The sequence below is a fragment of the Cydia fagiglandana genome, chromosome 1 (genome assembly GCF_963556715.1).
Source record: "Cydia fagiglandana chromosome 1, ilCydFagi1.1, whole genome shotgun sequence".
In the NCBI taxonomy this organism is placed as follows: Eukaryota; Metazoa; Arthropoda; class Insecta; order Lepidoptera; family Tortricidae; genus Cydia; species Cydia fagiglandana.
This window is the reverse complement of record NC_085932.1, coordinates 9,807,532-9,831,354: the sequence shown is the minus strand read 5'-3', so window position 1 is coordinate 9,831,354 and position 23,823 is coordinate 9,807,532. Positions and strand designations below refer to the sequence as shown.

Here is a 23,823-nt window from a genome sequence, read left to right as displayed (position 1 = left end):
CATTCTACTCCGAGGCTATATTTAATTACTTACATGTAGTCGTACAGTTACGCGCAATAAATTATGTGACATGAAAGCGCACAAAAAATATGATGAGCTCTTAAGGCTCTGAAAAACAGTCGTGGCAAAAAATGTAAGTAGTTAATTGCACGTTATTTATTACGTAAAAAAATATTGTACCGCAGCAATTTAGGTGGGAAACATTGAAAGTTTTTAGACAAAAAATTAGGCAGTCAATCTCTTGTTTAAATGGATGCCTAAGCACTTTCTGACGGCGATCATACTTTCTCTATAAGATACAATCGCCCTAAAAAGCACACGGCTCATATTCTTATGTACATTTTTGTGTGTTGATTTTTCGTCTCAGTATGGAGATCGTGGTGTACAGTTGCACATGTTGAGATATAGGCCTATTTAAATGTTTTCAGTTCATTTAATAAGTATCTGATTAACGTCTACTTACCTCTTGCTTTAATTCGGGAACAAAACGCTGTGCACTTATACGAATGCATTTAATAAATCTACGCGGGTTCCATGAATGGGGTTCAATGTAGTAAAAAAAAAAATAGCCTTTATTCTTTATGCAATAAGGTATTACAAAGGTATGAAATCGGATACCGCTGAGACGCTCGGGTGGTATTGGTTACAGAAACATATTAGTCTAAGCCAAAAGTAATTTACTTGTATATTGCTTTACTGTAACAAGTACTGAAATGAGCCGAGCTGGTTTGATTATTATGTTGTTAGATGCTGAGAAAATTTACTATTTTACAAACAATTTATTGCAGTGGCAACATTGTCTTACTTTTTTTGGCCTTGAATTACGATTTTCAGTTTAGTTCCTAAAAATGTGTCATTATACTTATTATTGTGATTAATGCTTAGTGTGTTGTCTTACCTATTGCTGTGATACACGTCCTTGGGGGGCGGCATGGGAGTGGGGATCCTCCTCCCCCCCTTAGTCACACTCATTGTGCTGGCTTGGATTGTCCTCGAGACCTGAAAAGAAACGTCCCAGATTATTCTACCAACACTCTAAATAATACGTTATGGGAATAATTTTTACCCCTAAGGTGTTATTAAAATGCAACTTATATTCAGAAAGAGGTTTGGTCAGGTAGAATAATAAATACCTTTATAAGTACCTACTTTATTTAAATTGATGTTTTAATACAGATGTTCTGCATAAAGTACTGTTGACTGACGTTGACTGAAGTAGCATGACAAATTTTCCGAAACGTTTCCGAGAAAATACGATGGAAAACAATTATGTACTACATCTATACCCCATTACTTATTCGATATTTTTCGATAACATTTTTTACAATTTCATAATAAGAGTGGAATTTTTTTGGAAAATATCTAGTTTTTGCTATTTCAGGAACAAAGTACGGCTCCGAGTAGCTTTGAGCACCATCACAATGGTCTCGCATTCGCTGTCTTTGCTTTGACGAATCCTGCCACTAGACAAACATATCTCCAACCTCCTTTATTCCAAAGTCTGCCTTCATCCGCACTAATAAGAATTCAAATGACCGCATTGCTAGATGTAGAAGACAAAGTTACTTTTAACCCTTGACTTTGGAAATTGAACTGTATCACCTTAGTTTAGGGCACATAAGATGCGCGTAAGGGTTACTTGGTATTCATCGCGCTCTCTCTGATTATTAGTCCCGTTGATAGTGGCAAGGATGAGATAACCGAGGCCGGAGTGTTATGGCGAGTTATGTGCTACGAATTACATTGTAGAGGGTTTTGAGTAATACTGTGAGATTATTTATGTAAATGTATGCCAAGTTTGGCCTTGAGGGAACAATGTCGATTAAAATTAGGCAGCTTAGCTCCACATGCACCATTCCACTAACCCGGGGTTAACCGGTTAAACCTGGAATTACCATGGTTACCAGTACAATTTGACACTGGGTTAACGGTTTAACTGGTTAACCCCGGGTTAGTGGGATGGTGCAAGTGGTGCATAGTACATAAATCGCAGAGTCGTCTTACTTAGACGACATGCATACACACTTTTACGCAGAGATAAATATCGACCTATTTTACTGACACTAAGGCAGTTTAAAAAACATACAGATTTGTATAAAAACACAAATCACGTAATTTGTGAAGTTAATTAGTTGCCTTATCTTTTATAGATTCATAACAGTAGCCTAAGAAACATAAAAAATATCAGAAAGCAAGACGCGGATCCTTTAGCATTCAGCACACACATTTAAAACTCTTAAAATACATACTATAATACTTAAAAAATTACAAAGCATGACGCCTAAAATAATACACGGCTTTTATTTGATAAAAATATTATTCCCCGAATACAAGATCATAGACCAATAAATAAATATCGGGCCTATTCAGGTCAGTGAGTAGGTAAGGCAAAAACGACCCCGTATAATTCATACAAAAAGGCAAACACGAAAGGTACCATCAGGTATCTAATATCATGCTACTTAGGGTTGCGGTCTTTCGGGTTGCCGAATATAATTTTATTATTTATGTAAAACTCAGCTGAACTTCCATGTTTAGGTATTGACTACACTTAAGTAACCCAATATGATTCCAAATCTTGCAGAAAATTCTTGAAAAGTACATGGGCCTTAGAAAATGGGCCGTCAAAGACACGTCTGAGGTAACAAGCGGCCAGAAGCTACGGTGTGTTCTTATCATTAGCCTGGCCGTGGGCTTGTTTGTGTCAAACGTCGTAGTATAAAAGTAATGGTAAAATAGCCGCCGCGAAGCAACCGCTCGCTCAGCATTCAGCTGAATATGGAAAGATGGTAATCTCATCCCATCGAGATGTGACCCAGCTGCCGGCCTGACCGACTTGCGCCTTCTTTATTTACATCTGTTTCACAGAAAAAGCCACAGCAAAAATAATACTACTTTCGTACAAAGAGTCCATAGTAGCAAAGGTGATTTCACACAAAACCAAAATAAAATAACTTAGTTAATAATGTTAATATCATTTCTTTAAAAAAAAGGGAACTGCCTTCAAAAAACCAACCCACTGAAAAGCACACAATAATTTTTATATGGCACCCCTACTTATACGTATCCAGGTCCCTATCCCGTCGTAAAGCAAATTTCTGCCAAAAAGTAATTAATACCTAATAATAAGAAAATTAATGATCATCCGGGTAATTACTTAGTTTTTAAAGTCGGTGCCAAACCAAAATTTTAGAGAACCGATATTTTGGACAACGAAGAACGCTGCACTTATGAGAACCAACTTTAAGAAGTGTTGCAAAATTAGTCAGGTGAATGTAAAATTACCACAAGTATTGCATCCAGATTAGCAACTCTCGTAGAAACTCTAAATATAATCAAGGATTAGACTAGACAAGTAGACAGCGCCATCATGTTTATAAGACTGAAGAGGATCATAGCTGGCACTGAGTGATCCTCTATTATGCATCGGTTGATGTGAAGAGGGCTCGTGCCCTCATGGCAGCCCTTGGCACGCGTGCGGTTGCATAAACGCTAACTTTTTCATTAATTTTAAAGGTTTTCATTAACATTTCACTCCTAATTGGAATTATAGTTGAGTTGGTCTACCTACAGAAACGATGATAAGACTTTAAGTACGAGAACTCTGAGAATTTAATATAACAATCATACAAATACCTATCTTTTACAGCGCAAAAGTGTATACTTTTTTTAATAGTAAGTAGTAATAGTATGTAGATACAAAAAACTAAAAAAAGACCTTTCAGCCGCAGTAGTATGTATGTTGTTTATTCCCTACAATGATGCCAAAATTCGTCTATATTCATATTCATATTCATATTTATTTATAATATCATTAATATTACATGTCAATTTACATATTATTAGGTACAGTATCATATTATATTTATCCACGTACCTAGTACGTGATTTATTCAACATATTATAATATACTATGTATAGGTAGTATATTATATCTTTACATTTAAAAATTCATTAAAACTATAAAATGTGTGCCCGAGAAGCCATGCTTTTAGTTTGGTTTTAAAACATTGCAAGGATGGGGCGGAGGTGACCTCTGCAGGTAATTTATTGTATACGGTCGGACCAATCACGTGAGTGACCTTCTCGGACTTCGCCAGTCGTCGCTTCACAGGGAGAAGCATATTTGGGTGCCGCAAACAGCGCGCCGAATCTGAGCGTTTTTTGTATTCGCTTAAATTGACATATGTATAAATTGCTATCTGATAGATTACTATCGACGGCAGAGTTAATATTCCCAGCTCTTTGAAATATGGTCTTACTGAGGTTTCCTGTGCTACCTGGACCACAGATCTTACGGCTCTTTTTTGTAATCGGAACGCGCGCTCCCATTCTGCGGCGCGTCCCCACATTTCAGCACCGTATTGCAACAGGGAGTGGACGGTCGCGTAGTAGCTTGTCCGCATGGTATGCTTCGGCACGACACGGGCCAGGCGGCGCAGAGCGAAGCAGGCGCCACCTAGCTTACCACACAGCTGGTCAATATGGGTTGCCCAAGTCAGTTACTGGTCTATTTTGAAACCTAAAAAGATAGTGGCCTCCACTTGTTCCAAGCTAACTTCGTCGGCCTTAATTGTCAGCGGTCTGGGTTCGCGGCCACCGAGGTGGAAATGGAGAAAGTGTGTTTTGGTTAGATTTAGTGCTAAGCCATTAAGACAGAACCACCGGGACAACTGATTTGCAGCATCGTTCAACCCGATCTCCAGGTTGTCAACACTTGGGGCGGATATAATGCCAGCGACATCATCTGCATACATTAATATGTCAGCAGCTGATATAGGTACTTGAATTATTTCCCCTATTTGACAGTTTTTCAACGTTCAACAGTCAACGCTTTACGACGCCAAAATTTGCAGTCTTTTTCCAGAGATCTACGAGTATGTGACATGTTTATCTCTGGGTACCTACTTTAGGATTTATATCTGAATCCCTAAAGTCTTTTCTCCTATCATTGCATTCCCTAATATTGTTTGTCATAATGATTAGTTGTCCTAACACTAAAAACCCTAATTTTGTTTTCCCTAACCTAACTTAACCTATCCTAATGTTATTAAACATATTTTCTTTTTTGCGAGGGTCGCAGTTCTAACCCTAACCTAACCCACTTTTGTGGCAGCAAGTTCTAAAACCTAACCATTTTTCAGAACGAACCTTACATTATGGAAAATAATCGTTATGACAATTGATCGTTAGGACATGTGCCCATTAGGACAAACCAGTTAGGGCAAGTGACTTTAGGACAAACGTTGTTAGGGATTCAGAATGACACCCCCTACTGTATATGGATTTAAACGATTTCATCCACTACTTTGCACTATGCATATTATAAAAGCTGATACAACTAAAATATCCCGAGTTCAAAACATTCCGCTCGCTGTTCAGAATTTTTATGGTAGAAAATTAACAGAATATCCAATTAATACTCCAATATCCCAACAATCCCGTTGAAACGAAAAAAAACAGCCAATTTTATAATAAAGCTTTTTAAAGGCATTCCAATATCCCGCTTAAATGCAATCTGAAGTCTCAATTGTATTCAATGCAATTGCATCTAATTCCTTCAATATCTATCCCAGCGGAGAAAAGGACAATAAATTGTCGATGCTTCACGGTAATGAAGGCAAGGAGTCGGAAAGTGGAATGGATATTGGCATGAAATAAAAAAGTAATCTATTTTTTTTTAAGATTTATGAGGCATGGAGGTTGGGATGACCTTTGACCATGCGGACTATTTGTCAGTTAAATAATACTTGTTTTATTTATGCTTTTTGTAATCTATGCTATCGTCAATAATATGTAAGTAATTTTTTTTTTCTTAATTTATTTTTTAAATGTTTCACATTGGTACCTGGAATATTTTCATATCAAGTAAACACCAGGTATGGTGTATATGATGTGTTATATGAAAATAACTTACTTTCTATGTATCGCTCGTACTGGAATAAGTAAAACTCGAGAAAAATGTATAGAAAAGTAGTTACGCATACGTTAGCTAGCGAATATGTCAGTGTCAGGTCAGTGACAAGTTCGTGGTAGCTGTACTATTAAACCTTTACGGTTACCATCAGTTTGGCATTGACATAAACGCTATCGTGAACGTAATTTACTTTCTATATATCTCTTTCGCGCTAATATGTCAGTACGAGCGAGATGCATATAAAGTAAATTACGTTCGCGATAGCGTTTATGTCAATGCCAAACTGATGGTAGCCGTAATTGAACTTACTCTCATTCTTTTGGATACCAGCCATCGTTATGCGGAAATCTTCTTGATCTTTCGCCTTCGTTATGATATTAACGAGTAGGTACCTTTTACAGGATTATTCGATTTACTTTAATAATAAAATAAAAAATTACTTGCAAAATATATTTAACGCTTACGAGAGCAAACCTTCTACATTTAATTAAACAAAGCTACGCGTAATGCAGCGCTTGCAAATAATCCCCCTCTATTTATTTAGAGACGTCAATACGCATCCGCTATTGATGTTTGCTTTAAAATCAACATAGAATTCCCGACAAATGCTATCAATGTAAATATCACATACATGACTCTCCTACATCAACTTGTCTGTATAGGTAAATATCTATTCAATAGTCACACCCATCTTTCATAAAAAAAGTCTATGAAATATTCTAACTTTGAATAATGCTTGGGCAAATTACAACTTAGTTTTTGAGCAATCTATACTGTATACCAATAAAATGCCGGTTAGGTAAGTATGACAATAATCAACGTAATTTAATGCAAAGCATTCTTAGCTATAGGTACTTACCTAAACTGTTAAATAGGTAGGTACCTATTTGTTTATAATTTGTTTGGTCTTTGAAGTTTAAAATATGGCTACAAAAATTGCGAAAAATAACTAGGAGATTATAAACTAAGAAATATTTATATTTACTTTCTTCAAGCCCGCGCCCAACTTTAAATTAGTTCAAAGTAAAGCTTCACTGGCACTGATTCAGTAAATACAGCTAAGTCCGTCGACACAACGCTTTTAAAAAACGAACCCACGCAAACTCGGGACATAATATAAATACATTTTAAATAAACATTTTTACCCTGTTTATTTCAGCGGCTTTTCAAAGTAACCTGCGGTTCGTTGACTCGCCTGTTATTCTTGCACCTCGGTAGTCGGTCAGAGGTGTAAACTCTGAGGGCGCTGGCTGCTTGTTTATGGGATGCGCTTGCGTCTAGCGCCGAGTGATTACGGAGAATTAACTAACTTTGTTGTTAAGACTGTTAATAGTAAAGCCCATAACCCACAGCGGAGTACACTACGCACGTATGCGTCCCCTGAGACTAATACATCAGGGGCCCGTTTCTCAAAAGCTTGTAACTTGTAATACAAGCGGATGTCACTTTTGTTAGAAAAGAACTTCCACTTGTATTACAAATTAGGTACACGCTTTTGAGAAACGGGCCCTTGATCCACGAAAGAATAAAACATATTAGCATTTATAATTATGTCTTTATAGAATCGAGGCGAGGGATATAGTTTTTCTTATTACAAGGCAATGAATTTCTTGTACATTGTATACATTTCCTGTATAATTTACCAAAAAAGATTACAGACGTATTATTTCCAGTCAATTGGCAGGTATAAGCTAAGGCACCCGCTTCCATCTTCACATGTGAAAATTTTCATATATCCACTTACAATTTTGGTAAAATAGACTTCTGAAAATATTAAAGGTCTAGTTAGAAAAAAAGTCAGTCCCACGGGATTGGTCATTAAAATTTCATGCATGCAACAGACGAAAAGCGGCGCACACTGAATTTTTACGTTCCGTCAAAAGGGAATAAAAAATAATCCTGTAAAACCCGCTGCCCGACATTTGTGGCACGACTGGTTGAATGTCTAAAGTGAAATAAAAATATTATATCAGATATTGAATCAGATTTTTTGATTTCGTTGCAGCCAGTGGATACGATTACTTGATGTATAGTCACCCGCCTTAACATCATATAAGACAAACACGCTTTAAGAGGGCGTCGAGGAGGGTAAATTTTCAGATTCTGTCAAATTACCCCATTTCACACACAAACGCAGCTCACACACACTACCTCAATTTACTGGGACAGGTCAGTGACCCCTAATGTTTTTTTAAAGGTGCTGTTTCGAGTTTAGTGTTGACTACGGACCTTCTTTGAGGAATTTAAACTGTCAAAGCTTTCCTTTGTGAGAAGACAGAGAAAAATCACTTTTTATATATAGCTTTCCTTGTTTGTTCATGTCATGTCATAGGTATGTGACGTATTAGGTAATTAATTATTTTCGTTGTTGACTTTTATTTGTATTAAGATAGGTACAAACGGCGATGCTCTTAACTGTCCATCGGTGGACCTTATGCCTTTTGTAATAAGGTTTACGAACTGTCAGTTAACAGTGTGGTCATGGGCGATGGTATGCGGTTTGTAAACATAGTCCGAATTTACCTACTCGAAAAAAGTGGACTATATCTAAAATGATCCCCTCATTAGTTATAGGGCTTGTAATATTTTTTTACAACTAAAGACGCTTATTATATTTCACTTATAACTTAATTGATAATAAGGCTTTAAAAACCTCTAATAAAATTCAGGTACTACATATACTTGGTCAAGCAGATCTTGTCAGTAGAAAAAGGCGGCAAATTTGAAAAATGTAGGCGCGAAGGGATAGCGTCTCATAGAAAATTTAAATTTCGCGCCTTTTTCTACTGACAAGATTTGCTTGACCATCTGTATGTACTACATTTATACTTTTGTAAGTCAGTAAGTGATGCTTATCGGGAAATCAAAGAACTCATAATTACCTATATAAAAATAATTAAATTTACTATTTCGTCTCACGTTCAATAAGGCCCGGGGCCGGGCCTTGTCACCCGCACAGACAGAGGGCCTTTTTAGCCCAAGTACAAGTTCAAGAATAACAGAGAATATAGTAAGGATAATTTAGTTTATTTATCTCAATTATACAATTTTCACACAGGTAAAATGTACATACATTTCAGCGTGTAGGTACTTATCATATAACGATCGTTTTTGTTATAAAAAAATATTTATTTATTACACTGTGGTAAACATGAGAACAATATGTTATAATCTAGTTCCTTTTTATCCTATTCAGTTCACATACATTGTTCGTGGGTAATAAGGCCTACAAAATTTCCCTTTAGGCCTTATTATCCTTTATCTGGAATTAATTACGCCTTAAATTTAAAATGGTATACAGGGTGGAAAGATAAGTCGGGCCCTGGAGGGAGCCTTAAATCCTTAAGCTGGCTCATTTTACTTAAAGGAGACATTCCTTTATTTTTAAAAAGAAACAAAACTGCATTAAAAGTATTTTTCTTTTTTTATTCAATTTGGCTTGTCAAACGAAATCTTAAGTACTAAATATTAGATTTTATGGATATTTTGTACGACAGACGAGTGTAAGACCTAATGTTTCTTGGAGAAATGTTATCATTAACATTAACTGTATCGACTAGTAGAATAAACTTGCGAGTTTTTATTTTTTGGAATTTTTAGTCGGTTCGAGTCCCGGGCGAGGCAAGCGAGTTTTAGAAAATCTTTGAATGCAGTTTTGTTTCTTTTATAAAAATAAGGTATAATTAAGGTAATTTCCCTCCAGGGCCCGACTTATCTTTCCACCCTGTATATTAAATTAAGGCCTAGATTCATTTGATTGTTGGCATTTTGTTTTATAGTTTCATGTGATCCACGATGACGCGCTGATTTGGTAAATCTAACCTTTAATAACATGGCAATACAAGTCAAGGCACGCGTTTTCGTGAATGACACGATCTATACTTTGCATTTGTAATAGGTACAAGATTGTAATATAGAGTGTTTGTTACCTAACTTACTGAAACAATCGATTCCAGGTATAAGACAATTTATTCTCAGAAGAATATACATACCTATACAAACTTCACTTTTAGAATTGATTTAAATTGTACTACATCGCAAAAGCTTAGTTTGTGTTTCGTAACGATAATTGTGTTAATAGTGTTAATACCTTACCTACCTTACGATGCTCCGCAAACTCCTGCATCTTTTAATACCACTGCCTTTTGTTATCGTTGTAACTTTTGAAAATGTACAGTCTCCCACGAAAACGATCTGATAAACATTTTTAATGTTATAAACCTACAGAGTTGGGATGGCAGTAAGGCTGTCGTTCATACTACTTTATACGGGCCCGACACTATCATGAATGACAAGACTTATCATAACATTCCAACGTTTGGTCCAGTTCGGTCACGACATTACAAAATCTCCTCAGTGAGGAGGCCTCAAACACTTATCAGTATTTTACAGTACTGCTTACAGCTATTTAATTGTTATGTTAACTACTATTCTTGAATGCTGGGCCTTGTTACCCGTCGGGCCTTATATTCCTCACCTAACTTTAACCTTAAATTTCTCTGTTGCCTTTAAGAGGAAAAATAGGAAAAGCCTGATTCGTTGTAGTCTAGTTATCTGGCTTTCGAAATCACTCGGTTTTATAGCTTGAGCATCGATTTTTTTATATAAATTTTACTAAACGCTGACACTCGTTCATCTCATTTTAGGTACAACTTTGCATAAGTGTCATCATCATCATCATCATCATTCTAGCCTTCAGTCGCCCACTGCTGAGCATAGGCCTCTCTTCGTGTACGCCACTTATCCCGGTCCTGGGCTAGTCTCATCCAAAAGTGCCCCGCAATTTTCCGAATGTCATCCACCCAACGAGCCAACGGACGCCAGGCGCTTCTTTCATCCGAAAGTGGCCACCAATCTGTCAACCTTTTGGTCCACCTGCCATCACTCTGCCTAGCAACATGTCCCATAAGTGCATAAGTGTATTTATTATATTGTAAAAGATTTCAGATTTTCAAGGGTGATTCGTTGTAAACACACTCTTTGGGATAATAATGACATTTATTATAATTTTTTTTATCAAGAGATGTGAACGCTAGCGACTAAACGGTGACTGCCTTTTCCGCTGATTTTGCTCGACACAAACGATTTATAAACGGCAACTAAGCCACTAGTATTGGGTTGCCTATGATCATTTTTCCGTGAATGTACTCGTAAACCTCTATCCGTTAGTATGCGATTCATTAATGGACGCACCATCGGGACACTGTTCTTTAACAGGCAATGTTAATAATCAGTGAACATCTTTAATTACGCTCAAATGCTTAAGTTTCAGTACAGGTAAAAGTACATATGAGCTGTACTTTTAATTGTTAGTACAATCGGCATCAAATAGATAGTGACGGCCAAAGTGACCAAATATAGCTATAGGATCTAAATGTGGACGAATAAGGCCAGGTGAAGCATATAAGGCCCACCTTTATTTTAACTGAAATAGTTATATTAATAATCAGGATATTATTAACAAATCAATTCAATATAGATTTCTCATTTGTTCATGTTTCTTCATATACCAAAATAGTTATATAAATATTCCAGCGCTTTTGAAAAATACACGTTTTATAAAAAAAACTGGGCAAATGCGAGTCGGACTCGCGCACGAAGGGTTCCGTACCATAATGCAAAAAAAAACAAAAAAAAAGCAAAAAAAAAAACGGTCACCCATCCAAGTACTGACCACTCCCGACGTTGCATAACTTTGGTCTAAAATCACGTTTGTTGTATGGGAGCCCCATTTAAATCTTTATTTTATTCTGTTTTTAGTATTTGTTGTTATAGCGGCAACAGAAATATATCATCTGTGAAAATTTCAACTGTCACTAGCTATCACGGTTCGTGAGATACAGCCTGGTGACAGATAGACGGACGGACGGACGGACGGACAGCGAAGTCTTAGTAATAGGGTCCCGTTTTACCCTTTGGGTACGGAACCCTAAAAACCATACCATGTTGGTTCGGAACCGGGCCTTGTTACTTGCACTGACAGTTGAACACTGACTTGAACAGAAGTTCAAGAATAACAGAAAATATTACCGGGCCTTATTAGCTTTTATCATGAATTAATTTCATCTTCAATTTAAAATGGTCTATAGTAAAATACGGCCTACATGAGTAATGGAAAAACAAATTGTATTTTATTTAGAAAGTACTTATATGTTGTTCATAATCTTCAGTAAGCTGACTTCTAAGAGTCTATCTATTATAATATTTATAATTAATGTAGATTGACAGTTTACTTAGCAAATTGTACTTTTATACCTTTAGGTTTTATGTCGGAAGTATTTCAGCCAATTTGTACTGAAACAAGCATTTGAGCGTAATTAATGATGTTTATTGATTGTTAATCTTAAATATACCTATTATGTAGGGCACTTAAATTATTTTAGCGGACCGAGCGGATATGTATGTTTGTAGACCACTTATTTATTTAAATAATTAAATTGTAATTCATTCAAAAAAAGGTTATTAAATGAGGGATATAGATACCTCACCTACCTTATTACAAAGCATTACAAAAATGTCCAAAGGCCAAAGCCACGCTGATAAGACATAAGACCTCATAAATACCTATAAATAAACGTTCACTGAAAAAACTTTAAGGCATTTCTGAAAAGTAATTATTTTTCGTTACTGAGTTATCGTTTTGCACCGAATATCAATGAAATAAAAGCACGTTGTTATTTGATAGATACATTTATATAAACATCGTCACATGAAACCAATATAGGTACTCGTAAACCATACCACTGCGATGGAAATATCGTTCTTTCAACTGATAATATAGCCACAAAAACTCGCTGAGACTGCAGGTCGAGTCTTGGTTTCAATTTCTTGATGATATATCATTGAATTAACTTTCAAAGCACGTGATAGCTCAGAATAGCAACAAAACTGGATGAAACTAAAATTTTTATTGCTGATATTATGTGAACAACATTGCTTCGTCTTCATAAATAAAATTTTAATAATTTATATTGTTTACGTTAAAATGTGAAGAAATTTGTTGATAAATTGTCTATCTAGTATATTGACATTATGTCATATATGTTTTTAAAATGACGTAATATGAATGCCAGCACAATGAAAATTTATTCCAATAAGATAAAACAAATCTTCAAACTTTTTTAATTTTTAGTGAATTAGGAAGAAACTAATTACGCTGATTTGGTTGTGTTTATATATATTTTAAATAATTTGTTATATTTTTAAAGTATTATGACTTATGAATAAAAACAAATCAAAATTTTAATGACTCTGGATCTCCGTGTGACATTATTCATTTACCCTATTTATTTTGAACACAGTTTTTCACTGGTATCATCATTCGTATACGGACATGAATTTCTGTCAATATATATGCCAAATTGAACTGTCAATTTGGAAAAAGCATGTACGCGTCCGCTTCCAACGGCCCACAGCGGGCATCTGAGGAGAAGGAGAATTTGACAGATATGGCGGATGTATGGAAATTTTACGAAAGTTTACGTTTACGATTGAATTTCTCTGTAGCCTTTAAGAGGAAAAATAGGAAAAGCCTGATTCGTTGTAGTCTAGTTATCTGGCTTTCGAAATCACTCGATTTTGTAGCATGAGCATCGATTTTTTTATATAAATTTTACTAAACGCTGACACTCGTTCATCACGTTTTAGGTACAACTTTGCATGAGTGTATTTATTATATTGTAAAAGATTTCAAATTTTCAAGGGTGATTCGTTGTAAACACACTCTTTGGGATAATAATGATATTTATTATAATTTTTTTTATCAAGCGATGTGGACGCTAGCGACTAAACGGTGACTGCCTTTTTCGCTGATTTTGCACGACGCAGTCTTAAATACCTATAAACGCTTTAAAAGCTCCGTAAATATGGTCGTTTCAGATTTATTTCTAGGATCTCGTCATCGGATCCTGACTGTATTACAGTAGGACTAACTGTGAAACAAAAACAAGAATGTTTAGAAAAGGTCCAGACATCTTCGTGAAATACTGATAAAAGAACTTCTTATAGTTATAGAAAAGCACTTTGTACTTCTTACTAATTGTATGTTATTTTTAATATGTCTTTTTGTACAATAAAGAGTTTACTACTACTAAAAGCATAAAACTTTTGTTTTACTTGAGAAACGATGTCGTATGACGTATACGGATGAAGTATTTCGCTACAAAACTTATATCGCTTCTTATGACATTGATGTAACGTTTTTTGGGTAAACTTTTATGAACGTAGATCATTCAAAGACTGAAATAAACAATGTAAATATTTCCTTTGAATAGTCACATTGTTGAAATAAATATGAGTAGATAAAAAAAGCTTATCTATCACATACTTGCGTTAAAAATTTATCATTAATCTAAAATTCTATGTTATTTCTTTTGATATAATACAAATAATACCGACTAGTTGTTAAGCTCAAGTAAAAAATCAATCAGCCTTAAACCCCCAACAATAGATACACCCCAACTCATTAGGAGGGCGATAAAAAATTCAATATTCGATTCAACGGCAAGTAGTCCAATCTAAAGTTTCTTTGTTTACCGAGTGGGGTGTGCGATTTTTTCCCCAAAGTTCAACTCTTCACATCCCTTGTGATTGACGTGTTAACACGCCGTGCGTTAGTGGCGGCTTACATGTCACTGGTTCAGCTTTATCACAGGGCATTCCGTCTGCTTTTCACCTATTTAATTTCTGAAAACAACTGTCAATTATGCAAATTGTCAAAGTACCTAATTCAGCTGTGTTATTGACGGACGTATGGACGTACAGGGGCCAAATTCGACAGGTACAACTGTCAGATTTCTCATCCACGTCAAATCAACAGTTGATTTTATTGCATAGTGAGTGTTGATTCCATCAACGGTGGATAATATCATTTGGTACAACCAAAACTCAACTCTAAACTTAGGGTGGGTTGGTTTGGTTTGCTTGTCAACCTAACTGTGGATTGTTAATGTAAAATTTTGACATTGTACGTATTCGAGAACTTATGATTTTTCCCACATAAACGGGAGATCAACACGATACGTCAAACGTCGCTTGTCGAATAGGGGTCAAGACGGATGGACATGTTAAAACTATAAGGGTTACTTTTTTTCCAGCTTGGTTAAAGAACTCTAAAAATAGGAAAATTTTGCCAGAAACCTATTTCCTTCTAAAAGGTTTTTGGTTTAAAAACATATTTTTTATCATAGTTGTTTCATTCATTTAAGCCTTTTCTTAGACTTTCTTGGCGTTCTGCTTTTAAGATGGTCCTTAATACTGTCTCAAGGGCTCACTCGCCATGTAAACGTACTCTAAAGCATTGTTTCCACTTTTCAATGCACCTATTGTGACCGCTGAGAAGACGAGATGTTGTGGGGTACGAACTAATGGCGCATGGTGGATAGTAGGGCTTTCGTACGTTCATACGGATACGTACTTACTGTACCTACGTGATCTATGTACTTCGATACGTAGAATTCGCATAGGAAGACGCTGAAGAATTTTTTAGGGCAGTAACAGATATAATGGATTTTTAACCAAGGGATGAAAGTCACCCATTTCTGACAAGATATTTTGGCGCTAGAACGGAGTGAGACCGCCAATAGTTCAAGTCCGAATAGATTTATTTGTTTTTAATATCTTTCTCTGAATTTTTCAATACTTTCTCACCGTTTAAACCTTCCGTCGACTTCTACAAATAATTCAATGCTAAAATTAACCAAATCGGTTCAGAGTTTTAGCCAGACAAACAACAGTTTTTCATTTCTATATACATATATAGGAGATAAAATTTACCAAAAAAAATGAATGACGTTTATCATATACATAGTCGAATTAAAACAAAATTTATTAACACAATTCTCTAGTTAGATCTACGTCGGTGTACTCCATTAATAACTTTTGTAATACATTTAACTATTGTTAATTGGACGCGGTGCATGACCCGCGTGACCCTTCATTATAAATGTTCGTGTAAAATGGAATTAAGTTCGTGAAAATGCCCAAACAATCTAAAACTACCCGAGCAGGTACGTGCATTGTGTTGAAAAAATACAAGTATACAATACAATGCACGAGATAATGAAATAGATTGGCTTCAAAAATTATTACGTATGTACAATTTTTTATTTTATTTTGTATTTTTCAGGCCTTGCTTGGTCTAAAAATACTTAGGTAAGTATCTACTTGAATATTTAGTTATTCGTAGTTTCCTTTACTTGAATGTACTCGTATCTAACACTTTATTATGATACGATGTTGAACTCAGAATCCTGTATAACAAACATTAACATGGTTTCCACATTTTATTGTTACCACAAAGTTTGATGCCGGGTAAATTAAAAAAGTTAAGCTCATTTTTGTAACTGCTTCATTCTTTGCGAAATATTTGCGTAATATTTTTCCTTTCTCGTATGAAACAGAAAGAGAGGATTTTTTTAAGTTCTCGACAATTTGTGACGTCTCTAAAACTAAGCAAAAACGTATTATTTTGATTTTGCTCAATAATAATTTGCGTATGAACACTGCCACCCTATTTGCTGCTATGTATAATTTAAAACGTAGAATTATTGGACTTTACTGACCGCAGTTATTGTCACAAAAGTAGATTTAAAACATATTTAAATCACTTTCAGCCCTTAGAAAATGTTTATAAATGTTCAAACTAGTGGTGATATTAAACAAGAATATTCCCAAATGCTTTTATTATACTATATGGCCTATATGTGTATTTTTGTGCATATGACATCAGCGGCCAGGATTAAGAGCGCGCGTAAGTAACAACGACAATAACGACATGCAACTACGTTTGACTGCTTCAAGTAATATTGTCATAACGTCATTACTTAGATATTACGTCTATATCATTTCAATTTGATATTTTATAGATACACTAGATTACGATTAATCTTAATCAATATCGTCATATCTGTTGGATTAAATTATAGTACAGGTATGTTTTGCTACTTAGGTAAGTAAAGGTAAATGAAAATGAAATAATTATGTATTTTACGCAAACTGTACCGTATATTAAACCTGCAGCAGTTAAACCTAAAATAAAGTTCAAAACTCAAGCTTGCCGTTCCAAACTGTTTGCCACCTGAAGTCCTAAGTTTAACATATGCACTCTTAAGAGGAAAGTGAACTACCGCTTCACAATACAAACGAAGTTCCCATTTTCCTAATTGAATTGATTAAATTTCAAATATGTTTAAACATTTTGATGTATATTTATCATAGTTATATACACCCCTTCGTTTGTCGTTTTTTTTTTCGGGATTTTGAATTTTGTATAGAGAAGCGTTTGTGGAGTTTGTGAAGGGGAGTACGTTTGTATAGAGAAGCGGTCGGTCACTATCCTCTTAAGCCGAGTTGTGGCCGAGACATAAAACCGGAGAATAACTTGTCGCTGCGCGCCATAAAAGTAAGTAATTCGTTTCAGTTCCAAAGCATATTTATAAAATACACTCGGACTATGTTTAACGACTTGTGGATTTCAGGACAATTTTGGTACATATTTATATTAAATAAATAATAATGAATTTCTATGTATGCGGTCACAATTAAAAGTAGTAAAAATAATGTGCCTACAATATTATGCTACACAACGAAGGTCGAAAAAATGTGTAAAATATGTGATCTTATTTGTAGAGCAATAAGAATCATACTTTTGCCGCCTTTTTGCTGTGGTAACATACCTATTATTGATTTATGTAATCTTTTGGAAGGCGTGTAGGTAACATATTTTAGGGTAATAAGTAGGAGTGGGCCCTATCTGTCCTAACCTAAGCGTAATTGATGAAATATATAACTTTGGTTTAATCATAATAAATGAAAAAAGTATTAGGTAATCAAAATAACTTTTGGCTTCACAATCTTCATATTACTTAATTAGAAATAACAATTAGATACCTTCGAAGAACATAAACATCACCCCGTTACCAAAGCATATTAACTCAAGTTTTATAACTTTCATTACAGAAGCAGTGAATTTCCCTTTCAAGAGTTACTGCCTCGAAAGTCCAAGAAGTTCGTTAGTAACCTTTATTGCCGTTTCCATCGTCAATGCTGTGTTTGTATTTTATTTATGTACATGTCACTGTAATCACTAACGAATACTAATATTTCTGAAATCTTTATAAATATGATTGTCTAAAGAAGATGCAAGCTTTTATCACTGACTGTACTTTGTTTCAAGAGTCAACTAATACTCATTGAGACTATTCTAACTAACCGAAATAGAAAGAGGTTGCGTTGTTTCATCAGTTTCATCACACAGTTCATATGACCACCCCCGGTCTCCATACCGTAATATCGCATTGTAATTGTCACCCAACTTACTAATAGTATGTAAAGTTTCAGCTTAATCCTATAATGCGGCTAACTGATTTTCATGCAGTTTTCAACTATCACTAGAGTGATTATTGCGGAAGGTTTAGGTGTATAATTTGAGAAGGTTTTGTGCAACCCGTGCGAAGCCGGGGCGGGTGGCTAGTTTTGTATAAAACATAACACCTAGCCTCTCTGCCTGTCCGCTAGCAAATATCTAAATGGTTAATAATTATCTGTCTAAAGCTTATGATATTTTATTCTATGTACGGCCATACATATACATAATATATTAGTAGTGAAGCCATTTCACTGGCTAAGTGGCTATGCTATAAATACTATAACTAAAGAGTAAAGACCAATAATAATGGTTACTCTTTACAGATATTTCGTTATTTTAATTATAAAGGAGGAATTCTACATTCAAGTGCAACTTACCAGCCAAGATCTAAAAAATCAATGAATCTACTCATAGTTGCTTCAATAATGCAGCAAGATCCGCCACTTATTATTTAAGTTATGAATCCTGCAATATGGTAACTTTTTAATCTTACAAATAAATTGGGGATCCAAACTGGCAATTCAAGTTCTAATTGATTAATTACTGCGTCTGCCGTTGGCGTGACAAATGTCGTTATTTTGACTCACGCAGATAACTGCGACATGTATTTAAGTACTCGTACATAGTAATACGGAGTAATTATTCTTGGATGTGTGGTACTAATAGATTACTTCCAGAATGTTTGGCAACTATTTTACATGTTTTAGACACGTTTTAGACTACAACATGTACCTATACCTTCATATTTTTCAAACGCCTTAAAAGGCATTACGGCAAAACTCCAAACAAAAATAATCTCCCACAAACACACGGTTTATGTAATCGAATACACTCCGTTAACTCTGAAACTTGTTATTCTTATAACTTCTTCTTTGGAACTTACAGATGCCGTGCCCAAGCGAAATACATAACAGTTATTTCGCTCTTTGTTCTTAGAAAACTGTTAAAAGACTTCTCGTAGCGTACATGAAACATTTTCAAATCGTTCTTGTAATAATATTAACTTGTATCCGGTTAGACTTTGGTTATAATTTTGTCTGCATGCTCCATACATAATTTGATTTTGATTTCGGGATTTATGTTTGCGTTGTTGGATGGAAGATGTTTTTTATAAGTGACTTTGAAGATTGTCAATTTAAGTGTTTTTTTAACATTATTCTTCCTTCCTTCCTTCCAAGGAAAGTTTTAGATTAATTAGGTACAAAATAAATATTTTGGATGGCTTAAGTAGGTATTGGAAAGAAGATGATAGTTTAGTAGTTATATTTTTATGATTAGTTTTTGGATAATATTATAAATAGAAAGAAATATATTTCCATTTCAAATAATAAATATCAATATAAGTTCCAGACTAACTTGTGTGGTTAAAGTCACATTTATAAATATTACAACCCGACATTTCCCAACAGAAGCACACAAAATTTCAGTGCTTTTCATCTTTATTGTTAGAACGCTACCTGAAAATTGAAAAGGCATAATTTCGTACCTGCATTTTGTATTAGACTCGCCCGGCCTCTAACGAGTAGATTGAGACGAGCCGTACATACGCAATGTGTTCCGTTAGCCGATTGGAGACTAAAAAGGATGTATTGCCTATTTAAGGTGTAATTCCCTGGGAATTTATATTTGCGTCCTTTTACCCTAGTTTGTACACGGATTAGCGTGAATGAGAAATCGTGCCAATTTATGAGGCGCGTGAAATGTAGGTGTATTTAGCCTGACATGTTGCTATTGGACCCTCGGATAGTGGCGCTGGAAACAATTTAAATATGGAAACGTAAATAAGTAAGGCCAATTAGGTTTTTTTCTATAAGGCCGGTTGGTTAAAGGTTCTGAAAGGACGGGAAGACCGTCATAAAGCAAGCTACATATATGTATTTGTATACGTACGTTGGAGTAGTAGTAGTTGCGACGTAGGCGCAATCAGTACCTAAAGAAGAGCTTTAAGGATGACTCACGTTATACCGGGCCGTGTCCGGGCCGGAGCTTCCTTAATAGTGGAGTGCAGTCGCAGGTGAACAATGATTACTGAAACGCATAAATATATCAGTATCTAATCTTACCAGCTGAACGTAGGATAATGTGCATACATAGTGAACATTACAGATGTAGGTATATCTACTTGTATGACGTAAACTAAACTATGTTGTAATTAAGGATACCAGAAACTGGGCACGCGTTACTACTTAATTGACTGATCAAATTACGATACGAATAGGACAACAGATATATCATGGGTATCAGTATAGCGGTGTTTGGAGAGAGGTGAGCGAAATTAGTTAGGGACTAGTAAATGCACTGCTATTAGGGCACATGTATGTATATCTAGCTAAAAATATAAACTAAGTCTGCCAAGAGGTAACATACCAACCGACATGTAAATAATTTATGTGTGCAAGCTACATGCTGGGGTTAAAGTAAGGAACTATTTCAGCGACATCCATGGTAGATATATTAAACAGTTAAGCAATTGTCAATATCAAAATTACTTAATAATCGTGCAATTTTCTTTTCTTCAGGGGTTACCATTATCATATTATTGCGTAGGTAGGTACCTCTACTTCAAAATTGAAAAGTACACGAGTATATTTCACATGTTAATAATACTATCCCAATAACAAAACTATAATATAAGACCCAAGTTTTTCGGATGAAATTTCAACCGGTATAGTACAGTCGGTTAGTTTTATTCCTTTAGCACAGCTTCAGGTTGGTCTGTGCAAATCCGGGTGTAAAAATTCACGAGTATATTTACATTTCCGCCAACTCGTATTACCGGCCAAATACTCCTTTATATAAACCAACGAAAACAGGTACCTACACTTTTCATGGGATTTTCGTACAAATTATACAAACTTTAGTTTCGGCGTTATAAAGATTCCTAGTACCTTCATAAAAAGTATTAAGAGAACCGAAGTAATCATCATTTTAGGGAGAATCTTTATGAGTTTCGCTGGTATGAGTCGTACGGTCACGCTCTTATTATCTGAACAATAAAAGTGTGCAGGTTTGGATATCTGGTTCTCTTGGATTTTTTGCAGAGCTCAATTTAAAACGATTTCGCAGGTGATTCTTTACAAATAATTTTCTGACATGTTTAGCTGCACTTTTTTCTTTATGGCCTCAAGAAATACACTTTTATCTTCACATCCACAAGTGTATCTGGAGGCTAGCTAAGATGACAATCTTACATCGACAAAAAGAAAAAAATATGATGAGAGATGCAACGAAATGTCACGTGATATAGATTGTAGCATTGTACATTATTTCAGTTTCGATTGGCGTTTTCTATCCACCATTGTCACTTGATAGGCTCTCTGAACTAAATAGAGACTAAAGCCAACATAACGCTATCAAAATTATCCCCCACCTCATATAAAACTAATTCCCATATGTGCACACATTGCAAAGCTCTTTTTTGAACAGTCAGCAGCACAGTCGTACCCCAGCTTGTATAGCATTAAGGTCCATAATAATAAGTGTTTATATTGTCGCTAATTGTAAGAGGGATGCACGTGACGGCGAGGGTAGCGTTATTGCGGACCTCGTTGGTTAAAACAAGTGGCTGTTTGATTTGGGGGTCTGGTGGACTTATATCTTCAAAGGCCATGTCAATAATGAGTACATTGCGAAGCTAATCGATGCATGGTTTGCAAATACTTTGGCTGTAATTAAAATACACCGGTTGAGGTAGGTTAAGTCTTGCGGAGGTTTTATTTTTAAACGACATATGACATGACATGAACCTATAACATGACATTTTTAACTATTTAATATTTTTATCTACCTGCGTAGAGTCTGAGCGGAAAGAGGAGAGTCATAAAATGTATAGGTTCCCTAAACACAGCGTTGATTACTCATGAAGTTTGTATAACAATTATGTATAAGATAATAAGTTATACATAATTGTTATACAAACATTTATAATAAGTATAACAATTATGAGCTGGCTATTAAAATCATATCTGTGAATAAATTGACAACAAAATGTATAGGTAGCAAACTATGTATGATAGTATTGGGAAATTCTTGTGTTAGCTTGTGTTAGATGTGAAATGAAAGGAAATATTTTGCTTGCATATTTTTGTTAGGCAACAACCTGAACAATTTTGTTTAACCCATGTTAGTGGTATTTACGTACGAGTGTAATGTTGCGAGACTACAAAGGGCAGGAATGTCTGTTGTATGTGGGTAGCTGGATCACTGGCATTTCTAGAACTTTTTAAATAGTCTAGATCGGCAAATTGTATTAGGTATTTGTGGGTATTCGATACAAAAACCATGGGTTATTTTGTAAAGATCGACTATTATTAGTCTAAGTTGTATTATTATTAGGTATGTACTATTATTAGTTAAATGATGATAATATATTCTGGTTTTCACGAAAGTGTTTGTGTTGATACTGTTGATCCAATGTATATATAGTATTGATTTAAAATCTGTGTATATTGGACCTAAAATGAAAAAATAAGAATAGGTATTATACCTACTTACAAGTAATAAATATTACCAACAAGACATAGGTACCACAACATAAATTTAAAAGAAATTATGATAACGTTTTTTTTACCGAAATGAAAAGTGAGATTTTCTCAAACAGCAACACTAACTTTGCATAGGTAAACCGTATTACAAAAGGCATAAGGTCCACCGATGTACAGTTAACAGTGTGGGCGATGGTACTTATGCTTTGCTTGAGTTGTTAATATAATATTTATTATTAAATCAGGGAATGATACGCTAGATATAGTACGTATGTTAATCTAAAATGATGAATTACCTACCTTAACCAAATCGAACCATCAGTGAAAAACAAATCCACGACCAAATAAAATAGTACCAACTTAAGCACTCCACTAAAACGGTTCTAAAAACATCCCTGACTTAAAACACACACAAATAAATCCAAACTCATAAATTTAAATTTCAGAAGTTCATAAGTTCGTAATAAAGTTCGTTCGTGAGTGAATGATGCGGGACGAGTGTACTCTGCGGACCGCGCGCGGACTCTGCGGGCGGGAAACCGGGGATGAACGAACGAAAGGGTGAATGACTATTGTTTCATTCAAATATTTATTCCTTTTATAGACAGTGCACAAATTGGACCATGACGTCCATGACGACTCCGGGCTAACTACGCTATACAATTTGCCATTCGCTCTGTTTGTATATTCAACGTAAATTGAAGTGCCCAAACCTGATAAGTTTTATTTTACTAAAACACCCATAAAGTTGTCCGCAATAATAAACTGCGTGGTGTGTATACTTCAAAATGGTTATAAAATGATAAATAAAATTATCAACTAGTCTGTCTATCAAAAGTGTAGGTACATACGTATATATGTATACGTCCACGGCGGGAAGAAGTTGATAACTATCGGGAAAAAATTTAAGAAATTTGAACCTTAAACAGTTTTATTTTAAATTCGAATTTCTTCAGCAAAATATCTCGAGTTATCAACTTCTTCCCGCCGTGTACCGAATATGTTATGGACGTTAACTTACTTCTGTTTTTCTACTTAAGAGATGTCGCGTTATA

The 23,823-nt window shown here is 35.1% G+C and overlaps 1 protein-coding gene across 2 annotated transcripts in view; it reads right to left on the bottom strand.

Moving 5' to 3' along the window:
- Nucleotides 1-1,023, bottom strand: part of LOC134663705 (kinesin-like protein CG14535) — a 323,990-nt gene extending 322,967 nt beyond the window's left edge. For both annotated transcript variants that reach the window (XM_063520163.1, XM_063520170.1), the window contains exon 1: nucleotides 899-1,023. In XM_063520163.1, coding sequence (XP_063376233.1) covers nucleotides 899-972 — 74 coding nt within the window. In that variant the 5' untranslated portion in view covers nucleotides 973-1,023. The remainder of the gene's footprint in view (nucleotides 1-898) is intronic.
- Nucleotides 1,024-23,823: the final 22,800 nt, after the last annotated feature.